The 24,346-nt window shown below is 45.4% G+C and overlaps 1 protein-coding gene across 2 annotated transcripts; it reads left to right on the plus strand.

Annotated features, from left to right (window-relative positions):
• Window positions 1-8,835: 8,835 nt before the first annotated feature.
• MYC (MYC proto-oncogene, bHLH transcription factor) lies at window positions 8,836-12,814 on the plus strand. Of its 2 annotated transcripts, XM_036379199.2 has the most exons (3): window positions 8,836-8,993; window positions 9,909-10,614; window positions 11,662-12,814. In XM_036379199.2, exons 2-3 carry the CDS (start codon window positions 9,924-9,926, stop codon window positions 12,234-12,236), a joined length of 1,266 nt encoding a protein of 421 aa, XP_036235092.1. In that variant the 5' UTR covers window positions 8,836-8,993; window positions 9,909-9,923; the 3' UTR covers window positions 12,237-12,814. The 2 variants fall into 2 exon arrangements, with proteins under 2 accessions (XP_036235092.1, XP_054371339.1); XM_054515364.1 differs by lacking the exon at window positions 8,836-8,993 and having other exon boundaries at window positions 9,869-10,614.
• Window positions 12,815-24,346: the final 11,532 nt, after the last annotated feature.

Raw genomic sequence — 24,346 nt, forward strand, 5'->3', positions numbered from 1 at the left:
CTGAATACCAACAGACTGAGGCTTTCTTTGGCCTCACCTCCCCCAGCAGTGGAAATCAAGGCCCTGCACCCACACTGGGATCCTGTAGGACAGCCTGGCTCTGCAGCCAGACCCATTGAGCTGGAATGCATCCTGACATCCCCTTGCTGAGGCCTCTCCAGCCTGGGCAACAAAACAGATAAAAGCAGATGTTCATTTAGGCTCTGTCTGTGCTTTAAACACCTCAGAAAACAGCTGTAACAGGAGATCCCTCCATCCCAGACATGGCTGCTCTCGTTGCAAAGGGTGCCCCAACGCCGTATTATATTTTTTCATATGCACAATATGAAAAAAATGCCAACGAGTTCAGAAATACACCTATACCTAACAATAACCTATATATGGATAGTGTAGGAAGAAAATAGAGGCTCACTTTCAATTACAGACCACCTCTTAAATTGGGCAATCCTAGCCCAGAGCAGTGATGTCCTTTCTCCCTTCTTCTTACACTTTTTATCTCCCCATATTATTGCTTACATGAAACATCCATTTTCATGCATGATATTTCCCTTTCTAACAAAATGCAGCAGGAGGTTCCACAGGTTAATTATAAATTGATTTTAAAAGCATTTACCAAGAAGTTATTTAAATCTATTTCCCTTAATTTCATTTGATGCAGCATATGTCTTGCAGTGCAAAGGGGAGATGCAGCTTTATTGCCACTATCTGCCAGATGAACATGTTCATCATCAGCAGTGCAGGGAGTGATAAGTCACTTATCTGATACAGAGAGACAAAACACTCCCTATTTCTTATCAACAAATTGAGTTATCAGCCAAGTGAAGTAGTTTTTCGGTAGCCTTTCTGACTGGGTTTTGCTTTTAAATCCATACTGGCAGCAAATGTTCATGGATGTATTTGCCTCTCTTATGCTCGTTTCAAAATGCAGCAGCAGCCACCACAGATAAGAAAGCTTCATCTCCCAAAGATGTCTTGCCTGAGCATAGTTAAACAGTTCAGAATTTACTCTGATTGCTGGAAAGCTGAACTAAACTACACCAAAAGTAACACAAGTGATGCTAAAACAGTCATACAAAGAGCTTAGAGGAGCACATAGCTGTAACAATGCATGCCCAAAGCCTACTGACCACCACTGATGGCTTAACCCATATTTCTCAATGCTGTCCCTTATATCTAGGTGTCTGACCTGAGACAACCGGGACCCAGAAACCTGGGGAGTGCAAGCCCTGACCCAGCCAAGGAAACGCTTTTCTTTTGCTACACATGCCCAAATGAATTCAGAATTAACTTCACTGCATAACAAAGCTGGAGAGAAGTTAGGGTTATTAGCCAGGTAACATTATTAGAAGACTCTAACTGAATGCATGGAGAGGTTTTAGGTGTGAAGAGTTAGAAACTGTCTGATGCCTTTTAAGGACTCACTTTGGTGATGAGCAGCTACTCTGACAGGTTCTGTGCAGAGTGCTGCTCATGAGAAGGATGTCAGCATCACACTGACTTAAACAACTGGTGAATGCCCTGAGCTGTTCTCAGAAAGTGCTCAATGCTGGAATCAGCATCATTTTGGCTGAGTGTGGCTGGAAAGTAAATTTCATTGGGATAGCACTGAAAAGGATTTGCCCTTGATTACAGGGGCCAAACATTATCATTTACCAGGATATTTAATAAATGTGACTGCTCTCTTCCACAAACTGGTCAAAAGAAAACATGACTTGATAAACAGAAACCCATAGAGGACAGAAGTCAGGAATGTTTTTTGTAAATACAAACTCACTGCTACAAGCTCATCTTCCTCCTTCCCATAAAGACTTAATCAAACAGGACCTCCAAGATTAATATAAGGGTTGACAATGAGAAAATCATCATTTCACCTGCTGAACAAGACAAAAAAAAACCTGTGGGTGTTTCTGAGCTTGCTCAACATGGAGCCAGAAAAGGGAGCTCTGATGATCTTCACCAGAAGCCTGAACTTTGAAGAACGCATGGACTTTGCATTGGCTCAGGTAAGTAGATTGCATGTACCTTTCCATCTCCCCACAAACTCAGATCCAACCACCTATGAGCTGTAACAAGACCAGTAACACCCCGAATCTCCAGTGTTTTCTAAAGGCCACACAATTCCTACTTTTCCAGACATTCTCTTTCAATAGGGCTACTTTCTTTCTTGGAATGTGTCCCTGTGGCTGAACCTGTTAATTTGATAGCAGTCGCTATCAAGATACCTCATCTCTAAAGCATCCAGCTGCGTAATTCCTAAAGGGTCCTTTGCTCTCACCTGTTTGTAGATGGGACAGGATTGTTGGATATTAATTCTCAAAGAGACAAGAGACAGCTATAAGAATGGCCCAGCTGACAATTGTTTCAATAGTTTCCAGCCTTGCTGTCAGCTGACACATTGCTTCCTCCAGATAATATCTGATGCACTCAGATGTTTCTGGAGCTGTGCCCCCACAGGATGAGTGGCAAGAATGACAGTGAGCTCTTTGCTCCTCTGCTTTCATACCAATCCTGCAAGGAAGTTGCTATAGGAGGGTTTGGGTTTTTTGGTGTTTTTATTTTTGGGTTTATTTTTTTTAGCATTAATAAGAAACCTGCACAATAACTTTCGATCCTTCTTTCCAGATGCAATCCAGTTACAAACCTCCTCAGTGTCGGGCCAAGGTGAGCAGGACTCTGCACTTGCAGGTGCGATATGGAGGTGGCTTCACATGCGTGGGGAGACAGGAAAGTTCATTCCTGCTGCCTCACAGGTGACAGTGAGTCCTGTACGGGAGAGCACCAATATTGAAGGGCTGCAGCATGGAAGAGGCTCTGATGCCATTACAGCTCTAAAGATCAGGGCTTGACAGCGTTGGTAGCTAAAAGGATCATTAAATAGTTGCAAATGACTGTAACACTTTAAAGAGGACTTAAGCAAGCCGGGATGTCTTGACAATCTGATAAGTGCAGCATACAATTCAGAGAATGCAGAGGCAAGGGATGTGTGACTGGCCTTTGGGGCTGATTGTTCTGAAACAGCTCTGCTTTTTCTTTTTGAAGAGAAATTTAAATTACCCGGCCTTTCAAAAATAACTGTTTATCTTTCACGGGGACCTTGAAAATCATCTATTTTATCACACACTTAAATCAGCGCAGATTTCCTGTAATTCATCCTTAATCCACAGCTGAACAAAATTCCCTTCTATCAAGGAATGCCAAAACTACTGGTGTTAACTTGGTGCCCTCCAGTTATCCATGTCAAAAGGTGTCAATTCGTGTAGGAAGGTTAACCTAAACTGCTTGTATTTTTTGGCGTTGTTTCCTTGGGACTTAGATCAGTTTACAGGCAGTGTATTTAAACAACAAATATAGCTAGCAAAAAAAAAAAAAAGTTTCTTTGTGATTTTAAGTTAGTTGTATACACAGATAAATAGTTTCATTTTACATAATTAAGAATAAACTCATCAAGGGCTGCCCTGTTTGAAAACAAACTAAAATTTGATACCAAATGTGATGGTTTGAAAGAGCTGCAAAGTCAAACTGTAAACAAAGTTAAATTAACAGCTGTGGCAATTTTACCCCAAAGCAAAAAAGGTAAAGGCCGCACACCATGGAAAGACCAAACCTGGTGTAAAGGCTTTTATTCTCAGTATTCAAAAATGTTAGTTACTGTTAGTTAGCTAATGTTAGTTAATTCCTGTCTTCCAGTTTCATGTCTTCTTCAATTTCATGATCCCAGACAACAGCAAGACAAATATATATCAATACATAGGTGCCTAATGGCTGACCACCTTTAAAAATTGCTAATACTTCTGTTTCACTGAAGACTTGCTTTCACATTCAGTTTAAAAATCAACATCTGAAATATTTGGTTTTAGCAATTGCAAATATTTTTAAAAGTCCTATTTCACATGCACTGCCAGATTGAAAAATTAAAATCTAAAGTGTTTGGTTTTAACAATAAATGAAAATAAAGATTAAAAAAAAAATCTTAACTCTCGATCATGGGAAGTATCATTTTGAATGTCCTTTGATTAACCCAAGCCAGAGGAGCACCTAAAGTTCTTCCTGATTCTCTTGATGACAAAACTTACTTTACTGGGACTTCCATGGATTTACATGAGGGAGCTGGTACTCAGTGTAGATCTGGAGAGAGTAATTTAATAGCTGTGTAACACTTTCAGTGCTCTCCCCATTCAGTTTTCATCAGTTTCCTTCTCTACATTTCCCTTTTCCTGTTGGTAATAAACAGCTTGAGCCTTTCCATGGTGAAGATCACAGGCTGGCATGATGCCAAGGAAGAAGCTGCCATGATTGCTGCAAACACTCTAGAACACAAAGCTGAGAGGATGAGGAAGAGTCAAATAAATAAATTACACTAGATACCACTTTCACTGACCCTATGACATCTCTGCCTGAAGATAGACATCCACAGGGTGAGGGTAAAAACAGCCTTGGTTTCCAACAGCAGACAAGACCTAAGTATGTGATATGTGTGACATGTGCTACCTCTGGTTTAAAACTAGCTTTTTTTTTTAATTTTTTATTTTATTTTATGATACTTCTGTGATTCTCTTATTCATATTTACTGATAACACATCAGCCATAAAACCTACTGAATTCTCCTGCATACTTGATGGTCATTCTGAAGACTCATGGACCATGGCTGCTGTACTGATCTAGCTGGGTGGAAACTGCAATGGTGGGTCCTGCCCATCTTTGACAGGAGGTGCATTTCAGTCTCTGTTTTTCACCACAGTAAACAGACAAGGACAGTTGCCCTCCCTGATGTCTGCATTTCTCCCCTGTGCTGGGGGAGTCCACTGAGAAAGTACTCATTAGCACAGCATATGAGTTTCCCTGAGCCTGGAGGAGGGGGGTAGGAAGATGTTATTAATTTAGTCAGTGCTGTGCAGCTTGCAGAAACACTGTCAGATTCTGCCTACACATATCTCACCTCCTATTGTTAAAGAAATTACAGCTGCTGAAAGAGATGAAAAAGTAACTCATTTATTTTCTGGCTTTCATAGTAATAAGGTAAATCTGATTCTCCTTGACGCTGTCGTATGTCTCTGCATTTCAGACTGGGGTCTTTTGGGGTAGCAGTGGGGACATGATTCTCTGCACAGATGCTATCAGTGAAAGTGTGCTAGCCTACTTTAGTGTCTCTGACTGAACTGACCACATTTGTTTGGGTATATCACTCATTCAAAGACTTAGGACTTTCCAAGACTAATTAGTATCTAGTTAGTACTTTCCTGTTTCTCACTTGTGAAAGGCCAGAGACCTGCAAGGCTTTGGAGAGGTCAAGTGAACTTTCAGCAGTAATTTCTGAAGATAGCTCTGAGTTCATAGACACCTGGAATGGTTTGGGTTGGAAGGGACCTGAAGGATCATTTAGTCCCAATCCCCTGCAATGGGCAGGGACACTTTTAATGAGACCAAGTTTTTCAAAGCCCCATACAATCTGAACCTGAACACTTCCAGGGATAAGGCAGCTACAACTTCTCTGAGCAACCTGTTGCAGTGTCTCACCACACTCAAAGTGAAGAATTTCCTCCCGATCTCTAATCTAGACCTACTCTCAGTTTAAAGCTGTTTACCCTCATCTTATCTCTACATCCCCTTGTCAAAAGTTCTTCTCCTGCTTTCTTATGGGCCCTTGTTAGTTACTGGAAGGCGTTGTAAGTTCTTTTCTCCAGGCTGAACTACCAAAATTCTTTCAGCCTTTCCTCATGGCAGAGATACTCCAGACCCCTGATCATCTTCATGGCCTCCTCTGGACTCACTCTGGCTGCTCCATGCTTTTTCTAATGTTGGAGTACCCAGAGCTGGACCTAGTACAGTGTTCATGGTGACCCTATGACTGTTAGACAGCTTATTGTCCTCTGAAAAAGAAATTGCAGATGTCTCCTGAGAACAAAACATGCAGTAGGTGGCACAGGCACACAGCACATTATGTTTCAGGGGTTTCCAGGCAGGGGAGTGCAAGAGCTTTTCCCACCACCTCTACTTCTCTCTCACATTTTGCTTTCATTTCTGCTTCTCACAGGTTCCCACTCTGTGGGTGTATCACACATACATTCCACCTGGGGTCCCTGCTCAGTCCCCTCCCATTTCCTACTGATCACTAAATCCTTCCATGACAAAACAATCACATTGACTCTGCTGTCACTGTCATCTTAATGCTATACTTGTGCATTTATTCTTTCTGTATAACAGCTATTTTGTCAAAATGGCCCTTTTACTGGAAATTGATACTTACTGATTTCACACCTTGCTTCTTTTTTATCTGGGGTTGAACATAAGAAATCAGAGCAAAATACCTTTTTTTTTTTTCATCTACACTAAAACTGCCTCATAAGATCCATGCTGGTGCACCTCAGAGTGGGCTCCTCAACAAAAAGTGAACTCACAGTCTGCACATGCCTGGAGAAATCATGTAGAATATTTTAAAGACTGTTTCCTCTGAAGGCTGTATTGTTTCAATGGCACATTTCTCCCAGTCTTCCCTTCCTGTTTTTCCATTCTTGTGAACACAGGGTATTTTAAAAGTCCATCTGCTCATGTTACTTATTCCTCTCCACTTTAAGTCATAACCCTTTGTGATATTAGAGTTAATTGCTCTGTCTGTGATTCTATTGCAGCTATGAATGGGATCATGATTTTCAACCCTATCTGTACTGGAGTAATTTCAAAATATTTCACCTATCAGCAGCTCCATCTGAACTTTAATGGCTTTTACAATTTTGAGGACATTTATTGTGTATCTGGTGAAACTGATGCTATTCCTAAATAGACAGGTGCCCATGTTGCATTTTACACCAGTTGTAACTAGAGTAATTTGGATCTTGCACCTTTCTGGCCTGCCTTTAGTCATGTTACTTCCATTTACAGAAGGAAGGTTTGCTATGGGCAGAGTGGGATGTTATTTAAAAATAGCACAATGTATTTTAAGCCATTTCTGAGCAAAGGTATGCATATCCCATTCTGGAAATGTCAGTTGGTGAAGCATCTACACCATGCCTATGCCACAGCTCTTGTTTTGTCACCCTCTCTGCGTAAAACTGTCCTTTAATCAATAGGACACGGGACAGAAGGTGGCCCGAGGTTCCTTGCCACCCTTTGCTCCGTGAGGACTGCGATGTTTGCATACACTCTGCTTGGCGAAACGCTCTTCATCAGACACGATCGGAAACAGCAAAATGAGTGGGGTTATTTTGTTTTGTTTAGTCGTGTATGGGTGTGTTTTGGCTGGGTTTGGTGCTGTTTTTTGGAGGGTGGCGGTGCAGCGCAGGGCGCGCCGGGCCCGGGGGTCGCGGCTGTCGCGGCGGGGGCGCGCTGGCCGGGAGGGGGCGCGCTGGCCCCGCGGAAGCGGCGCGGCCGCCGTGGGAACGCGGGGCCGCCCCCGGAGCGGCGGCTCCGCCGGGCACGGACGGGGGTCCCCGCGCCCGGGGGGCGGCCCCGCAACCCCGAGGGCTTGTGCTCGCGTGTGCTGTGCAAAATGCTGGGAAGCGGGGAATAAATACACATACAGGCATAGAACATCCCAGCGGGCTGCCCGCGGTGGGAACGGGAGAGCCGCCGGGAAGCGTTCAGGGAGGCACACGGGGGTGTCCCTCCACCTCCCGCGAGTGCGGAGGCCGGCGTGGGGATGTGGTGGCAGGATGCGCGGGGCGTAGCTCCTTGTAGACTGGCGGCTGTCCCGGGGGACGGGAGAAGGGCAGGTGCGGGAGCTGCGGGAGGGGGTCGGGGACGCCCGGGAGGGTCGCCGGCAGCTGAAGGTTCCTCGGAGACGGGGTTCCCGAGGGACCCGTCGTGATAGGGAACGGGAATAGGAGGGAGCGCCCGTCGCAGCTCTGCAGCCGCAGCAGCTCCGCGTCCCTCGGGGATGACCGAAAGGAGGGAGGTCACCATGGGGCGAGAGGGCGAGAGGAGGTGGTCAGAGTGGGGGCGGCACAAGCCGGGGCGGGGGCACACGCGGGGACCGCCAAAGGGAGAGTGGCTGCAAGGTGACCCCCGTGGGGCTCTGCCTCCGCCCCCTCCCTGTTTAATCCTCTGCAGACGCCGGCAGAGGCGGGATAATCAAGCGGCGACCGGGTTGGGGGGTGCCCCAGCTACACACGCTCCTTTGTGCCGGCAGCCCGCGCCTCCCCCGCTGCCCCTCGGCCACCGCTCTGCGCTGCGGGACCAGCTCGCCCTGAGGTGCTGGAGCCTCACCCAGGGGGGCGAGGGGCGGGTGAAGCCCCTTCCCCGCCGCCGCCGCCATCGGGGTTACCGCGCTCTCCCTTGCGAGAACGCCAGCGGGAGGAGGGGAGCGGCGAGGATCTGCCTTTAATCCCTGCTAGTAATTTTTTTTTTTTTTTTCTACTATGTTTACTTCCGACCTCTCCGTGCGCGGCTCGTAGTAAAAGACAACAACAAAAAAATAGTAAAATAAATAAAAAGGGCCGCGGAGCGCGGCATCGCCTTCTGCCGGCGCAGCTCCCTCTCTCTCTCCTGGCCGGCGGAGGCGGGGGCAAGGCGCGGCCGCGGATCTGTGCGCGCTCAGGAGCGCAGGGGGCGCGCAGCACCGCGCCCTCCCGCGGCGGAGCGCGGAACCTGCGCGGCTGCCGAGGGCGGGCGGGAGCGCGGCGGGGCCCCGCGGTGCTGCCCCCGCCCCCGCCACCGCTCCCCCGCCCCTCGCCGGCGCTTTAAAGGAGGAAAGCAACTAAACTTCTATTGTACCGGCTAGCGCGCCGCGCCGCCCCGGAGCAGCGACCGACCGACCGACCGACCGCGCCGGGAGGCGGCTGCTCCGCCGCTCCGTGGGGTTTATCAAACCGTAGTGGGAGAAAGAGACCTACATTCTCCCGGCGTTTTGTCTATTTTTCTTCTTTTTTTTTTTTTTTAAATTTCCCCCCCGTCCTTTCTGGCGGTTCTTTTTATCATCTATCCATTTTCCCTTCGTTGTTCCCGCACCGCCTGCAATAATCGCCTCGCTACGTCTCGCAGCTGGCGCGTTGGAGAAGCCGGTGAGTTGCGGGGCTCTTCGCTTCCCATCACTCGATTCCCGCGGTTGTGGCGTTTGGATTGACACAGGCTGGTGACACCCCGGCTGCTGGCAGGGCTGCGCTCCGCGGACGTGGATACCGACGGTTCCTCCCGACGGACGCTCTCCTCTGCTGGAGCTCCGGCGTTCCCATCTTTTTCTTGCGCTCGGATTTTAATTTAATTTTTTTGCGGGGGGAGGGGAGCATTTGCTTCTCGCGTGTGCGCAGGCAGGGTATGATTGCTACATATATTGCTTATATGCATTTATATATATGCGGATATGTGTATATATATATATGACAAGATTTGGCAAAGTTTGCCAAGGTCGCTGCTTGTCCCCGCGCAGCGCCAGCACGCCCAGGTGGGTGGCTGAGGAACCGCCCGGCTCCCGGCTGGAAGCCGCCGGGCGCTTGGCACCCCTTCCCGCCGGGACGGGGGATAGGGATGGCGATGCGGTCCCGGGAGGGAAGGAGCTCCGTGCCCCATGTGAGCGGCAGCGGCAGAGAGCTGAGCTGAGCTCAGCCGAGCCGAGCCGAGCCGGGCTGCCGCAGCCCCTCCGGGGGAGCGGGGAGGGTGGTCCGGGAGCTTACGACCGATCCCTCGGCGGGTCAGGTCGCGCCTCCCGATTGTTCCGCCGCGCTTAGAACGGAGTGAAGGAGGGTCGTAGGTTTGGTTTTTTGGTTTTTTTTTTTTTTTAATTATTACTATAATTATAATTTTTTTTTTTTTTTTTTTTTTTTTTTTTTTTACTAAACGCGACTGCGCATTTCCCTGCCGGCACGGTGTGCGGAGCGGGGAGGGAGCGCTGCGCGCCGGGGGCCGGTAGCTCCACCGAAGCCGGGGAGAGCCGACCCCCACAGCTCACCCGGGTGCCCCTTTCTCCCCTCCTCCCGCAGGCACCAGCCGCCGCGATGCCGCTCAGCGCCGGCTTCTCCAGCAAGAACTACGACTACGATTACGACTCTGTGCAGCCCTACTTCTACTTCGAGGAGGAGGAAGAGAACTTCTACCTGGCGGCGCAGCAGCGGGGCAGCGAGTTGCAGCCCCCCGCCCCGTCCGAGGACATATGGAAGAAGTTTGAGCTGCTGCCCACGCCGCCCCTCTCCCCCAGCCGCCGCTCCAGCCTGGCCACCGCCTCCTGCTTCCCCTCCACCGCTGATCAGCTGGAGATTGTGACCGAGCTCCTCGGGGGGGACATGGTCAACCAGAGCTTCATCTGCGACCCGGACGACGAGACCGTCAAGTCCATCATCATCCAGGACTGCATGTGGAGCGGCTTCTCCGCCGCCGCCAAGCTGGAGAAGGTGGTCTCGGAGAAGCTGGCGTCCTACCAGGCTGCCCGCCGAGAGGGGGGCCCCGCCGCCCGCCCCGGACCGCCGTCCGCCGCGCCGGCGGCACCACCGCCCGGACTGGCCGCGTCCTCCGCCGCCTCCGTCAGCCTCTACCTGCACGACCTGGGCGCCGCCGCCGCCGACTGCATCGACCCCTCGGTGGTCTTTCCCTACCCGCTGAGCGAGCGGGCCCCGCGGGCCGCGCCGCCCGGCGCCAGCCCCGCGTCCCTGCTGGGCGTCGACACGCCGCCCACGACCAGCAGCGACTCGGGTGAGTGGGACCCACGCGTGCTCCGGGAGGGCGTGGGAACCCGCGCGGCGCCAGGGGCTCCCGGGGCGCAGCTGGAAGGCAGCACACCCCCGCCTCCCTCCTCAGCCCCCTTTTGCCCCCCTCCCCGCGTGCGATTTTTTCTTTTTTTTTAAATGCCACGTTTGCGAGGCACGGAGAGTCCTAGCCAGCTTATTTCCTGGAAAACCAGCCCAGTTTTTCCTCCGGGGAATAAGGGAGTGAAAAGCGGGGGGAAAAAAGTATGTGTAAGTGTAGGTGGGATAAACTTTCATCATGGGGTCCCGATAAGGTTGGCTCCCGGTTTCACCCGTGGGCCGGGAAGGAGTTAACTCCAGCCCGAGAGCCGCGGGGAGAATGTGCAGTCAGGGAGGTGCTAGTGAAAGTGACTGCAGGGGAGTGAATGGGGCTGGGAAAGTTTTAGAAATGCTTCCTTAGGTATGTGACAGCGGGTTCCGCTCCCTCGTAAATCTGGTTTGAAAGTGAGTTTCTACCCAAAGCGCTACAGCCTTCCCCTTTTCCTTTTTTAAAACTAGTTTTCTTTTTTTTTCGCCCCCAAACTCCCTCCTATTTTCCACAAATTACCAGATCAAGAGAGATTCAGAAAATGTCTCTGAATACCCATGTGTGTTAAGTAAGCTTTCTTTTAAGGCGTGGCCAAAGCCTTCTAAATCCATAATTAAGGGCAGCTTGAGTCTGGGAGCTTTATTGCGCTGTACTGCTGACAACCGAGGTTAAACTTTCCTACTATCTTTCATGCACTCGACATTACGCAAGATCATTACAACTTTTTGAAATCAGGGAGCCAGGGTTTGGACTGCAGTCCATGTGTCCTATTGTACTTGAAGCATTGCTTCCTTAAAGGGAAGGCTCTTGGGGAAAGCCATGTCCAGCATCATGAAATAGATTTAAGAAGGGTTTGTCATTGGGTTCCTCATTGTGCAACTCATAGTAGCCTTCCCTTTACATACAGTAGTCTTGGGAGTGCCTACATACAAGTTATGAATTAATTTTTTTTTTTTTTTATGGCAGAAGAAGAACAAGAGGAAGATGAGGAAATTGATGTTGTTACATTAGCTGAAGCAAATGAGTATGAATCCAGCACAGAGTCCAGCAGCACAGAGACGTCAGAAGAGCACAGTAAGCCCCACCAAAGCCCGCTGGTTCTCAAACGGTGTCACGTCAACATCCATCAGCACAATTATGCCGCTCCTCCCTCCACCAAGGTTGAATACCCAGCTGCAAAAAGGCTAAGGTTGGAAAGTGGCAGAGTTCTCAAACAGATCAGCAACAACCGAAAATGCTCCAGTCCGCGCACGTCAGGCTCGTCAGATTCGGAAGAGAATGACAAGAGGCGAACACACAATGTCTTGGAGCGCCAGAGGAGAAATGAGCTGAAGTTGAGTTTCTTTGCCTTGCGTGATGAGATACCCGAGGTGGCCAACAATGAAAAGGCTCCCAAGGTTGTCATCCTGAAAAAAGCGACAGAGTACGTTCTTTCCATCCAGTCAGAGGAACACAGACTGATTGCAGAGAAAGAGCAGTTGAGGCGGAGGAGAGAACAGTTGAAACACAAACTTGAGCAGCTAAGGAACTGTTGTGCATAGGAACTCTTGAGCATCACTTAGAATAATGCAAACTAGACTGAAACTATGATAAAATATTAATGATTCTAATATCTCTCATGAACTACGCGGTCCATCGAGTATGGAACTATTGCAACTGCATGCTGTGCGATTTAACTTGAGACTACACAACCTTGGCTGAATCTCCCAAGGGTTTGGCCAGAACCTCAAAACTGCCTCATAATTGATACTTTGGACATAAGGGATGATGGGACATTCTTCATGCTTGGGGATGAACTCTTCAATTTTTTTTCTTTTAAGATTTTGTATTTAAGGCATTTTTTCATACGAGAATCCAAAAGAAAAAGGTTGTCCCCAGTTTGCTGTATATATTTACACATCATATTGCCATGTAAATACCTTTAATAAAGCCTTTATAGAAAAATGTGCAACATTAATACGCAACAGTTGTGGCAACTGGATTTATACTTGTCTTGAACTTCTGTGCCATAACATTTCACAATTTTGTTTTTTATTTAAGTACTTTTTTTTCCTTTTACAAATGATTTTTATTTTGTTTTTAGATAAATAAATATTTGCCCAAAATATAATTAGCTAAATCCTGTGTAAAGACTTCACTTTGTTTCCCACTGTTGTCATTACATGTCTATTTCCATGACATTCCTTTTTCTGTCATTCTGACAGTGACCTGACTGAAGTTAAAGGGGGGTTGGATGAGGGGAAATGGTGTTAGTTTTGCTCACAGCTTAGTAGAGACTAGATTCTTGCTCCCACTCCATCTCTTAATTGAAGTGGGTAAAATTGTCAGTGTTATGTCAATTCAACTTGCCTTGCCACCAGGTCCTCCATGCAGGTGTGGTAGCAATGCCTGTGTTGGTTGTGGTCATTTGCCTGCTGAAAGTAAAGCTGGAGTGGTGCATTTTCTCACTGATCACCTCAGTATGTAGGCTCTGCATTCCTTCCACATACATATAATTACATTTTCAGGGCATGACCTTCATTCTGCACTAGGACATAGCCATGTACTTTGAGGGCTGCTTTGTAGTAGGCTCACCTTAATTGCTTCCTGTTTGATTTTAACAGAAGTTAAAGAGGATAAGAAAATAAACTGAGATGGTGAGTGTTGAAGTGGTTAAAACAACAGAGCGGTTTCCCTTTTTAAGTGCTGAAATCAGCAGAGCCAATCTTGGTCAAACACCTTAACACTTTATTAATGTGAATAGTTACTTGGGATTTCAAGGGATACAAAGTTCAAGGACACAGAAAAGAGAGCAAAGGAAAAGGAGAGCTATTTCTCACTTGAAGAATATGCTCAGACAGATTCCTAACATTTGCCAGACATATTAAATAATATTTACATTCAGGACTTGTCTCATGATCAGCCTCGGATGGGCCATAAGGCAGGGCCATAAGGCACTTGCTTGACGCAGCTCCAAAGATTAGATTTGATCTTTTCTCCCCTTTTCACCCTCTTAGCACCACTTTAGTCATGACTTCACTAACAAATCAATGAGCCCTTTGATGTGGAGGAAGAGTGTGTTTTTCAGAAACTTGGGCCTTGTACTTTTTTGATTTTCATAATTCCCGTTAAATACATATTTGCTTGGCTTCTAACCATTAGAGGCGCAGTGCTGCCAGATAGCACCAGTGAACTGGGACCAAGGGTTCAGGTTTTCTATTGTTTTTGGGTTCAGAGTGGGAAGAAGAATGACTGGGTGTGGGTATATGTGGGAAGGGGCAGGTGGCACTGTGCAGGCAGGGTAGATGCTAAAGGTCTCTGTTCTGCAAAGCCCTGGGTAACCACCCCAACAATCTTCCTCGAGGGAGTCTGGAAAGAAGGTAAGTGTGTAAATCCTATTTGGTGGAGGGCTTTAGGTGTTTGAAGGTTTCCTGGAGGAAAAAAAAACCCATTCTGTTAGAAAAAGAGAAGAAAGCAAGGCTTTTCTCTTAATTTTTTTTTTGTATCATCCCCTGTAACTGGGTTTATAGAAGTGGTCCACAGTTGCTTTTTTCCAGCGTGTGATTCCGATATTCACTTATGAGGAAAAAGAATTATGTGAAATGAAACTGTTAATTGTATCTGAACTGTAAATCAGGACAACTTACAGCTATGAATAACATAAAAGTTCTGTCTTTTATTAGACAGGATATCTAATTTTAAAAATACATTCGTTTTATGTGCCTTTTGGTGTGCTTCCTATTTTAGATATTGCTTCAGAACAGAAGCAAGATGTTGTTGAAGAATTTATAACTGCAATCCCATCCTCCAAAATAAACCAGGAGGTGTAGATCCATCCACAAAAACTGAAAAATATGTCACCTTTGAGTTCCAGTTTCATGTGGTAGCAAAGCCCCCTGGCTTCTTCCTGTTAAATGAGGCTACACCACAATGATTAATGAACCTCTTCTTAGTTGTCAGCTTCTTATATCATTTGGAGAACAGTTTTGGGTTTTTTCTTCTATCTGCAGAAGGTCTTTAGTATTCTAATGAATAGCATACTTGCAGTTATTTAATTTCTTACTCTTACTTTTAATTGAGCATCAGTTCCTCTTGCCACTGTCCTACTGGAAAACAAACTATGAATGTGATCTCAAATTGCCACTCTAAAAAAATACAATTTTATGGGGTGTAACTTCATATTTATGACATTTCTTACTTTGTTGTATGATTGCAAAGTACCTGAATAATGCAATAAAAAAAATTAAAACATCTTGTGGGTACAGGGTTAAGAAACCTCTTCTGGTCATTAAATTGCTGCTGGAATAAGAGGAATGTGGCTTCCACTTTCCAACTCCTCACCAGAGATTAGCACATTCAGAAGACACAGACATCTCACAGGAGCTTCTGGGCTGGATTCAGTTAGTAGTGCATTGTATCTGGATAGGAAGGTGTTGGGGTTTGCTGCTGTTTTGGAGCAGTAGAGGAGATAAGCTTACAAAAGCAGCATCGGAGCCTTGAAATGAAATGCAGAATTTACAGTGCTTGCCAAACAGCTGTACTGAAGCTCTACTTGAAATACAAGGAGCACTTTTAACTTCACTTCTCTGCTCCTTTACTTTCACAGGACACTTAAAGCTACTTCTCTTCCAGAAGAACTTTAGGCAAAATGTGGCGTCAAAGGAAACTAGAAACAAACCATCATGGTGAAAATAAAATTTCCTTTATCATTTACCCTCACTGATTTAATTTAATTTAATACCAACTTTGAGGATTCCATCTTAATTTTTTTTTTTGTGCTTAAATTTTGTCTTTGCAGCCAAGTTTTCATTGAATGGCTTCAATGATTCAATACAGAATATGCTAGAGGAGAACTGGGATGTATAAAAGAACCCATGTCTGCTTAATTCAGCTCCCACTGGAATCTGTAGAAATTCCATGTTTCTTTCAGAGAAACAGATTTGCGCCAGTGGAGAATGCTCTTGAAAATTTTATCACTACCTATAAAGAAATCACTTTACTTGTCCCTACGTAAGCACTCTTGCTCATGAAACACTTTGCAACCCTTGCAGGCAGTTGAGAGACGGCAAACATTTCATCAGAGTTGCATGAAAGGGAGAATTTCAGGTAAGTGGACTAGAATAACTGTAAACTGGAAATAAGCCAAGCCACTGCAGTTGAAATCTGAATTTATTCAAAACAGAAGGTGGAGGTGGTTGTTTCATGTACAGAGATGAACCATCTTCTAACATGTTGGATTTCTTTTTTTTTTTTTTTTGTTTTGTTTTGTTTTATTGATTTGTGTTAGAATCATCTGCCAAGGAATTAACAGAAAAATAAAACTGAACTAAAAATGATCCTAACACAGGCAGGCAGCTTTGGGAGAGATTCAGGATTTGCTTCCCAGCTTACAGGTTTGCTATTCCTTCATTTTAAAAGGACATTTATGGCAGCTTCTGAAAAAATGTTCTACTGAGACTGAGAACTAAGCCCTGGTTTTCCCTTGTCGTTTTCACGCAGATGAGACCTAAACTTGACTAGAAAAAGTGAAATCAAGAAATCAAATAGATAAGCTGCAAAAACCAGATATCATTTCCAGTACAAAACATTAGATGTTCAGCAAGTTTTACCTACCTTCGTATCACTTACTCATCTCAGGCATAGCTGTAAATGTCAGTGGGGACCGGCTGTAAAAAAATGTTATCCAAGATTCAGAGTAGCTGCTAGAAAGTCAAAGGGGATTTTTTTTTCCCTAATTTAACCAATAATCTTCTACATAGATCTTGAATGAAGGAAGGTGCAAGAATTTGGAGCACCTTGCTTATAGCAGTGGACTCAGCCATGCAAGCAATTCCCTTTATAGAAACATAGAATTGTTTAGGTTGGAAAAGTCTTTAAGATCATTGAGTCCAACTACTAGCCCAGCACTGCTGAGTCCACCAGTAATCCATATCCACAAGTGCCACACCTACACATCCTTTAAATCCTTCCAGGAATGGTGACTCAGCTGTCCGTCAACCAACACCCCCAGGTCCTGTTGCACTGGGCAGAAAATACTGGTCCCAATACTGGGCCCTGGGGAACACCACTTGTAACTGGTTTTAACTCTACTCACCACCATTCTTATCCAGCCAGATTTTTACCCAGTGGAGAGTGCACACGTCCAAGCCACAAACACCCAGTTTTTCCAGGAGAATTCTGTGAAAGATGCAGTGCCAAAGGCTTTCCTAATGTCTAGGCAGACATCACAGCCTTTCCTGCATCCACTAAGTGGGTCACCTTGTCATAGAAGGAGATCAGGTTGGTCAAGCAGGACCTGCCTTTCATAAATCCTTGCTGGCTGGGCCTGATCCCCTGGTTGTCCTGTGTCAGGTGGTGTCACTCAAGATGCTCTGCTCCATAGTCTTCTCTGGCACTGAGGTCACACTGAGGGCATGTGGTTCCCCAGATCCTCCTTCATCCTTTCTTGCAGATATGCCTCATGAAAGAGTTGCAGTCACTGTGCTTCCAGGGGGGAGCTGGTTTGGGCCAGGCAGTGGGAATATCACCCTCAATTGGTTTGTACTATAATACAGGCATTTTTTCAAGTCACTTCAAGCCCAAGCAGCTTGTCTTCAAGTGTGTCCAGACTCCACCTTCCTGGCAAATGAGATGAATTTTTTCTGATAATGATGAGTATGACCTTTGGTGCTGAATATTAATGCATATGAAAAAGCATTATTGGCCACTTGCCAAAACTATTAATATTTGTAGTTACTGAGCAAACCTTGCTTCAAGTTGCCACCAATGCATGGGAGCCCAAACTACAATGCATTTCTGCATGGTTGTGCTTGAAACCATGAGACACAATGGAGAAATCACTGGCTGAGAGTGGACCCCACAGCTCAGGCTGACTGAAGGATCTTATTCCCACAAGCCCTGTTTCCAGTTTCCAGCTTAACACAGGAATTGTGGAGCTATTCTTTTTTCTAGACAAGTCTGGGACAAAGCAGCTAGTTCCTGACATTATGTGTTAGGGTGATTACATTTTATTGCTAAATTCACCCTTTACATATGTCTGTCTGTGGATCTTGCCATGGCTACTTTTCTGTTGAATACATTTCCATTCAAGACAAAATCTTTCTTGTCACCATGTGTACTTTCCATTCCATGTCCCAATTACATGGAATTATGTTTTCCAGATAGGATCAGAAAGAAAAAAAGTAGATATAAGAATTAGGTGCAACAACTGAAGATATTTGGAAATATAAACTGCAAAAATTAAGCAATCTGACTGGGTCATAAAGAGTTCCAATCAGAGAAATTAACACTGCTTGTACCTAATTAGCTTCATCAGCTTCCTTCATGTTAATTTATCCATGAAGAAAGAGGGGGAAAAAATTACAGGGATTGCTCTCTATATACAGCTACTATGAGGGCAAACACCCCAAAGTTCTGCGGGCTGAAGTTCGAGTGCGCATGACCAAGTACATAGCCCCAAAATACACAGCCCTGAAATACACAGCCCCAAAATACACAGCCCCAAAATACACAGCCCCACTCCCACAGCCACATCCCCCTGGATCCCTCAGGACATCCCCTGGATCTCTGGGCTTGCAGTTGCACAGCAGCGCTCCTGTTTCCCGGCACATTTTTCTTCCCGGCACCACACGTGTGCAAGGGGCTGCTCACAGGGGTGCAGCTGCCAGAGCCAGAGCTTCTTTTCACTCCTTTTTCTCCCATTAATTTGCTCCGTGACGACAGCAGAACCAAACAAAGCCTCTCGGTGCAGGTAGTTCCTGTGATCTAGTGCCTGGCTGAGTGTCTGACAAAGCCTTTTTTGGCTTGGGACCAAGGCCCTGCTGTGCTGTGGATGAGTTAGGGGAGAGGGATCAGCGCTGCAACGCTGTGGATACAGCAAATGTGAGCTAAAGGTTCGTGTGCTTCCCTCGCTGGGCACATCCCTGCCCTCCCTCTCCTGAATAATTGTGCTGTCTGCAATACCAGGTGGGGTCCTACCCCACATCATTTAGGTTCCAAATTTATTCAGTCTTGTTTTATGTAGTTCATTTAGGTTTATCCAGTGTGATAAACTGCCAATGCTTTTTCCTAGAACTGTTTATGTTCTCATTTGACTGCACTACAATAGCTCCTTAAGTAATTTTGATTTATTCACGTGTGTCCCAGGAAAGAAAACCTGCTCTGTTACAACTGCTATCAGGGCAAGGCTTTCCATCAAGAGCTCTTCAGAGAAGCTGATGTTTAAGCATCTAAAACCAAGTAAAAATGTAGAAAGTATGGTGAGGGTGCTGGATCAGACAGCAAAGTTTCTATCAGGGTTGTCCCACTATTCTACACTTTGCTAATTTACTTTTAGGCTACACTTTGAAATCATAACTGGATGAATAAACTGAATCTATATTAAAAGGATGCAGCAAAATATATAGAGAGCATTTTGCTATAAACCATGTTCCATGAACATAAAAAAATCCAGGGGAACCGAATGTGATCCATTAGTTTCTGAGGAACTTGAACAAAGATACTTCTGGACTGGGATGGCTTTTCAACAGTGAACAGCATCCCTATAGAACCATTGCAACAGACCTTGTAAATATCAGAATGTTTATGATGTGTAAGTGTGATGGACAGGAGAGCAAAAAAGAGTTTTGGTTTGGTGGTTTGCTTTTGTTTTTTTTTTTTTACTTTTGTCAACCAAGTATTTTTCATAGAGATTCTACAAAAAAATTCCATCAGGCTCTAATAGTTCACCATGCACTGTGTACTGGCTGCAGACACTGAGATTCACAATGGATTGAGAGAAGAAAAGCTGTATTATTTTGATAAATTGTGCTGTTTTATAATATTAATTTGATCTGCAAAATTCCTCTCATCTGAGCTAAAGCAGATTTTTCTTTGGGCACACATAAAATCTTATTATGTGTTCCCATTATCGTTCATCATTATGGTAAAGAGTAAGATAATACTGTATAGTGCCTAGAGTTGAACACTTTAAGGGAATAAAAAGGCTATATGAATATCTTATGAAGTGATTGCAAAATAAAATTGACATCAAAGTGATTCGACTATGTAACATATTATTCCCTCCCTATAAAATTGGATTCCTGCTGAAAATCACTTTTCTTTTTTTGCATTTGTGAAAGAAAAAACATAGGCCTCTTGCCCTTATGGAACAATACAGCATTTTCCCATGTCTACAAGGGCAAAAGTAAGCATCCTTATGTGTACTTTTATATGAAATTTAATTTTTGGTGCTTAATTAAAATGAATCCAACGTTTCCCCATTCATTTCCGTGAGCTGTCCTAAAACTGAGACCTGATTGTGGCAGCCGAAACAGTCAACACATACTGCAAAAGCATTAAGGCAGCTCCAGGTGGGCAAAATAATCACCAGATATTAATGACCTGCTTAGCAGCTGGAGCAAAATATCTGGAAGGGAGGTGGCTGCCCCAGAGGTCTGTGCAGATGCACTGTGTGACTTGGCTGTCAAGGTTGCCCCATCCTCCAACTCCATTTCAAGCTCCTTTTTCTTGACATTGGTAGCCAACTTCCCATGCATGTCATGCATTCATATTTGGTAATGCTGCTTTCCAGAAGATTTTAAGCTCAGCTGATGTTTCCATGAGGTTCCTCTGTAAATGTCCCTGCTGGTGGCCCTTGGGGACCTTACTTTCAGGAACAGTAAATCCCACCAAAGAGTGCCAGCCCCTGGCAAGTCACAGTGTGTCCACACAACACCAAGTACTGATCTGGTGTGAGCATACTTTGCCTGTTCAAATCTGTTTAAAAAACTGTGAATGATAAACTTCATCCTGCTACAATTTATGAAAAATTTGGTGTCGTACTACGGTTGCCCTAAAGTCCTCATGAATACCCCACAATTTGCAGATCAGTGATGACATTGATATGAATTGTATTAATCCTCCTGGATGCTCCAGCCATACATGGCTTCAATTTTGTGACTATGAGGCCACTGTAACTTATTTATTCCCTAATATAGTTGGCTCTGTGTCAATCAGCTTTTAGCTGATACCTTCCTTTGTCTTGGTATGCATTGGGAGCAACATTCTGGCCTCTCCATGAAGCACCACACAAACCATGAAACACTTACTGACTCTGGCAGGGACATGATTACAACCTTAGTTTTGCAATCTTTCTTTAATCTTCTTTTAATTAATTTAATTCTGATATCATTATCTAGATTGCCCCATTCATTCAGCATCACAGCATCTAGATCTTCATTCTCACTGGCAGGCTTTGGTAACTTTGCAAATGGGGCAGCTCTATCTCCCATTTCTACCTTTTGATCTTTACTAACAACCTTCCTTTAATGTCTGCTGAGCTCAGCCTTTTATCAGGCAGAGCACTCCACCCTCCCTGGTAGAGGGGGCACTGCTCTGATCAACGTAGGCATGCAGAGCTGAATTTCCACCCTCTGCCTCTCCAGCTGATCCTGCTGTCCCATCTTGGCTCTACAGGCAGTTTTAAAACCAGTTCAACCAAATCCAATTTAAAACTGAAGGGCAGACAGGATTTAATAAAGTTTTACAGACCATTCAAGTTTAATGAGTTTCAGGACCTGTGTCATCTCTGCTGGGGCATTTCTTCTGGTAACTTCCTTGGGTGGGTACTGGTGTGGGTGGGCAAACACTGTAAGCTGGAGCTTGCAGCAGATATTGTAGGTTAGAACATATATAATCCATATGGTTTTGTTGTTCCATTTACTTAGGTTTATGAAAAGAGCTCAGCTGTTGCCTTTTTTTTTTTTTTTTTGCTTAGTGTCACGAAAACTGTGCCGCTTGTACAGTTAAATGGAAAGGTCTAAACTATTCCATGTTTCTATGACTCAGTAGAAAAGCTGTCCCCCCTTCTGCTTGGCCTTGGTGTGACTGTGGCTCAGCTGGTGTGCAGCAGGGACGCAGTAAAGAGGACAGGCACTGCAGCCAGGTCAGAGCAAGAGAAACCCAGGGGCCAGGATGCAGACTGGCATGACTTGTACTAAGATCCCAAATCCATCTCATATCATTGGGATAAAAATCCTTATTCTGGTCTAATCTAATTCTAAATTGAAATAATTTATATTAGCACACCTCTGCCCATACTGTGTAGCTGTAACTCATTATTTTTTTTAATTGTGTAAAGCCTGGTCCACCTGTCAGCTCAAGCAGGGTCACCTGGTGCAGACAGCCCAGGACCATGACCTTTTATCTGTGATCGTGGCTTCTGAATATCTTCAAGAATGGAGACTCCACATAACCTCCCTGAGGAATCTGTGCCAGTGGTCAATGATCTACATCCTCATCATGACAGCTTCTTTCCGTGGTGTGTCTTGGTGTTACACAAGATTTAGCACGGAGTATGTAAATTTTCAGAGATGCTGAGCAGATCCAACGGCTGGGATTGCTCATTACTTTAAAAGACTAAGCAAAAAAAGTGCCATGGTTTTCCTGTTCTGGAGCAGTAACAATTTCTGGATGAAAAGACAGCAGAGAAAGGATAAATCTAGGGTACAAACAGATACAAGTGCACTGCCTGCCCTCTGCCATTTTTTTCTGAGTAACTTTAAACTCTGATGCACTCTGGCTTTCAGGCAAGGCACATTTTCAGAAGCTCTCAGATGTCAGTGGTTGCAAAGCTCAGCTGAAAACTGAGCACAAATGGAAAATCCTGTCCTTTGGTCTCTCCTGGCATGTCAACTATTTACTTTGACTTATTTAAAACTTACCTGCTCTGCCCTCATTTTCTCATTTCCAGTCACTTGTACCAATTGGCATTATTTGGCTGAAAGACAGACTATCCAAACAATGTGTTCCTTCCCTGTCAGGAGCTAACAAAAAAAAAAAAATCCTCCCTGAATCCTGAGGGCAGACAACAGACACTGGCAGGAAGGCAAGTATCAGCACACAGCCCTGTGTGGTGCTGGTTTTCTGGGGTGACAGTCTATTTACTTTGATGCTTTCCATACAACCCATGCTTTCCCTATCCATCACTGCCAAGGTGAAGCTGCCCAGCACAACAGCAAAATAAGCTGCTCTGCCTAGCAGTGGAAAGGTCTTTTCCCAGCACATATTACAGTTTGCTTAGATGGGTGGTTAAAGATGGTGTGTTGATTTTAATGAAGATTGATAGTCAACATGAATATGCTGCCTGCCTTGCTTCTCTGCTGGATGCTCAGCAGAGAGCCTGGTGAACCTTAAACAGTGGGATCACCTGTTGATTTGGGGATTAAAAGCTGTCTGTGCAAGGCTGTGCTGACAAAATGTGCTCAGAGCTTCTGCTGAAGGGGCTAATTCATAGTTTAGTCAAGTAGCTTTATAACCATGTCTATCATGAAAATTTGTTATCAGCATATTGTTTGAATTACAGATCAATGCACACTGATTTTGGCAAATCTAATTAGATTTGATGGGGAAGAACATGGATGCATTTTCTAAAGCTCCACAGTTCCCATCTTCCTATGCATAATTTCGTTTTGAATTTGTTTAAGAGCAATTAGAAGCTGTGAATGGTGATACTGTGGAGATGTGGGCCATGGTTATCCCAGCTATCCCACTCACTTAACCAAGGCCATCTGTCACCCAACACTGACAGCAAGAGACTGGGAGTCAGAACTCCAGTGCCTCTCAGTTACACCAGTCAGAATCAATGTGTGCTCTCTGTATGGCCACAGGCAAGGTATTTTACATACCTGCACCACAGTTTACATATCTGTGAACTTGGATATAGCATATATATATATATATATATATATATATGTATATGCATCTTAAGGGCATTTTAAGACTTCATTGATCACTACTACTCAGCTGTTTCCATTTCTTCTGCTTCCATGGCAGTACACAACATTGTTTATCATAATTTGAGATATGGCAGGGGCACAGCCTGGTGCTTATCTATCTTTTTGAGTACTGTGGCAGTGCTGCAGTTGCTGAAATCTCTTCTTGGTACAGCAAGGATACCAGCAATACAGGTGTTCATCATGATGTCAGGGCTTAAATGGGACATTCTCCAGGCCTACACTGGTGAGCAGCTTATGCACACCACAGATGCCCACACCAGATACTTCTGCCTCCCTGTAGGTCTTTTCTCCAGTACCGGTGGAGTTTCTTTTGTGAATGTTAACCAGTTTGCCTATCTTCATATCCTGTGCCTTGTAGCATAAGAGCAGCAGCATCATGACTGTGAAATGGACTTAAAATCCCAGGGCAGTGTCCTGCTGTGGTGCACATCTTTATCTCTGCCATAGGAGCTGGAAAGAAAGGGGCCAGCACAGGCCAAAGGCTCAGGGTACAGCCACTCTCCAGGCAGCAGAGAGATGCAAAGGAAGGTGTTGGACCAGATCTCCCACTTAGGGTGGTGCTGGGCCTTTGTATGAAACATGGGCAGGGGTGCCACTGTCACCAGCTGTGCTAATGAGAGCACAACTCTCCCAGCTGCCTCTGAGGAAGGTCCCATACCTGCAGGCACAAACCAGCCTGTCCAAGCCCCCAGAGGACCCAGCCCCAGTGCCTGCCCCACGGCTGTGCCCACGCAAGCACTGTGGGAAAGTAGAACTTTACACATGAGTGCATAAATAGCAACTGGTCTTGAAAGGAGAAGGACACCAGGTCCAGCACAGGTTTCACACACCATCTCCCACTTCCCTCCTGCTGCTGGAGGAGCACTGTGCATTGCCCAAAGCTCAGGTTGTGGCTT

The sequence above is a fragment of the Molothrus ater genome, chromosome 1 (assembly GCF_012460135.2).
Source record: "Molothrus ater isolate BHLD 08-10-18 breed brown headed cowbird chromosome 1, BPBGC_Mater_1.1, whole genome shotgun sequence".
NCBI lineage: Eukaryota > Metazoa > Chordata > Aves > Passeriformes > Icteridae > Molothrus > Molothrus ater.

Excerpts from the sequence above, each read along its gene's own strand:
- MYC (XM_036379199.2), top strand. The coding sequence starts at position 9,924 with ATGCCGCTCAGCGCCGGCTTCTCCAGCAAGAACTACGACTACGATTAC. Across the intron at positions 10,615-11,661 it reads CACGACCAGCAGCGACTCGG|AAGAAGAACAAGAGGAAGAT; the intron begins GTGAGTGGGACC and ends TTTTTATGGCAG.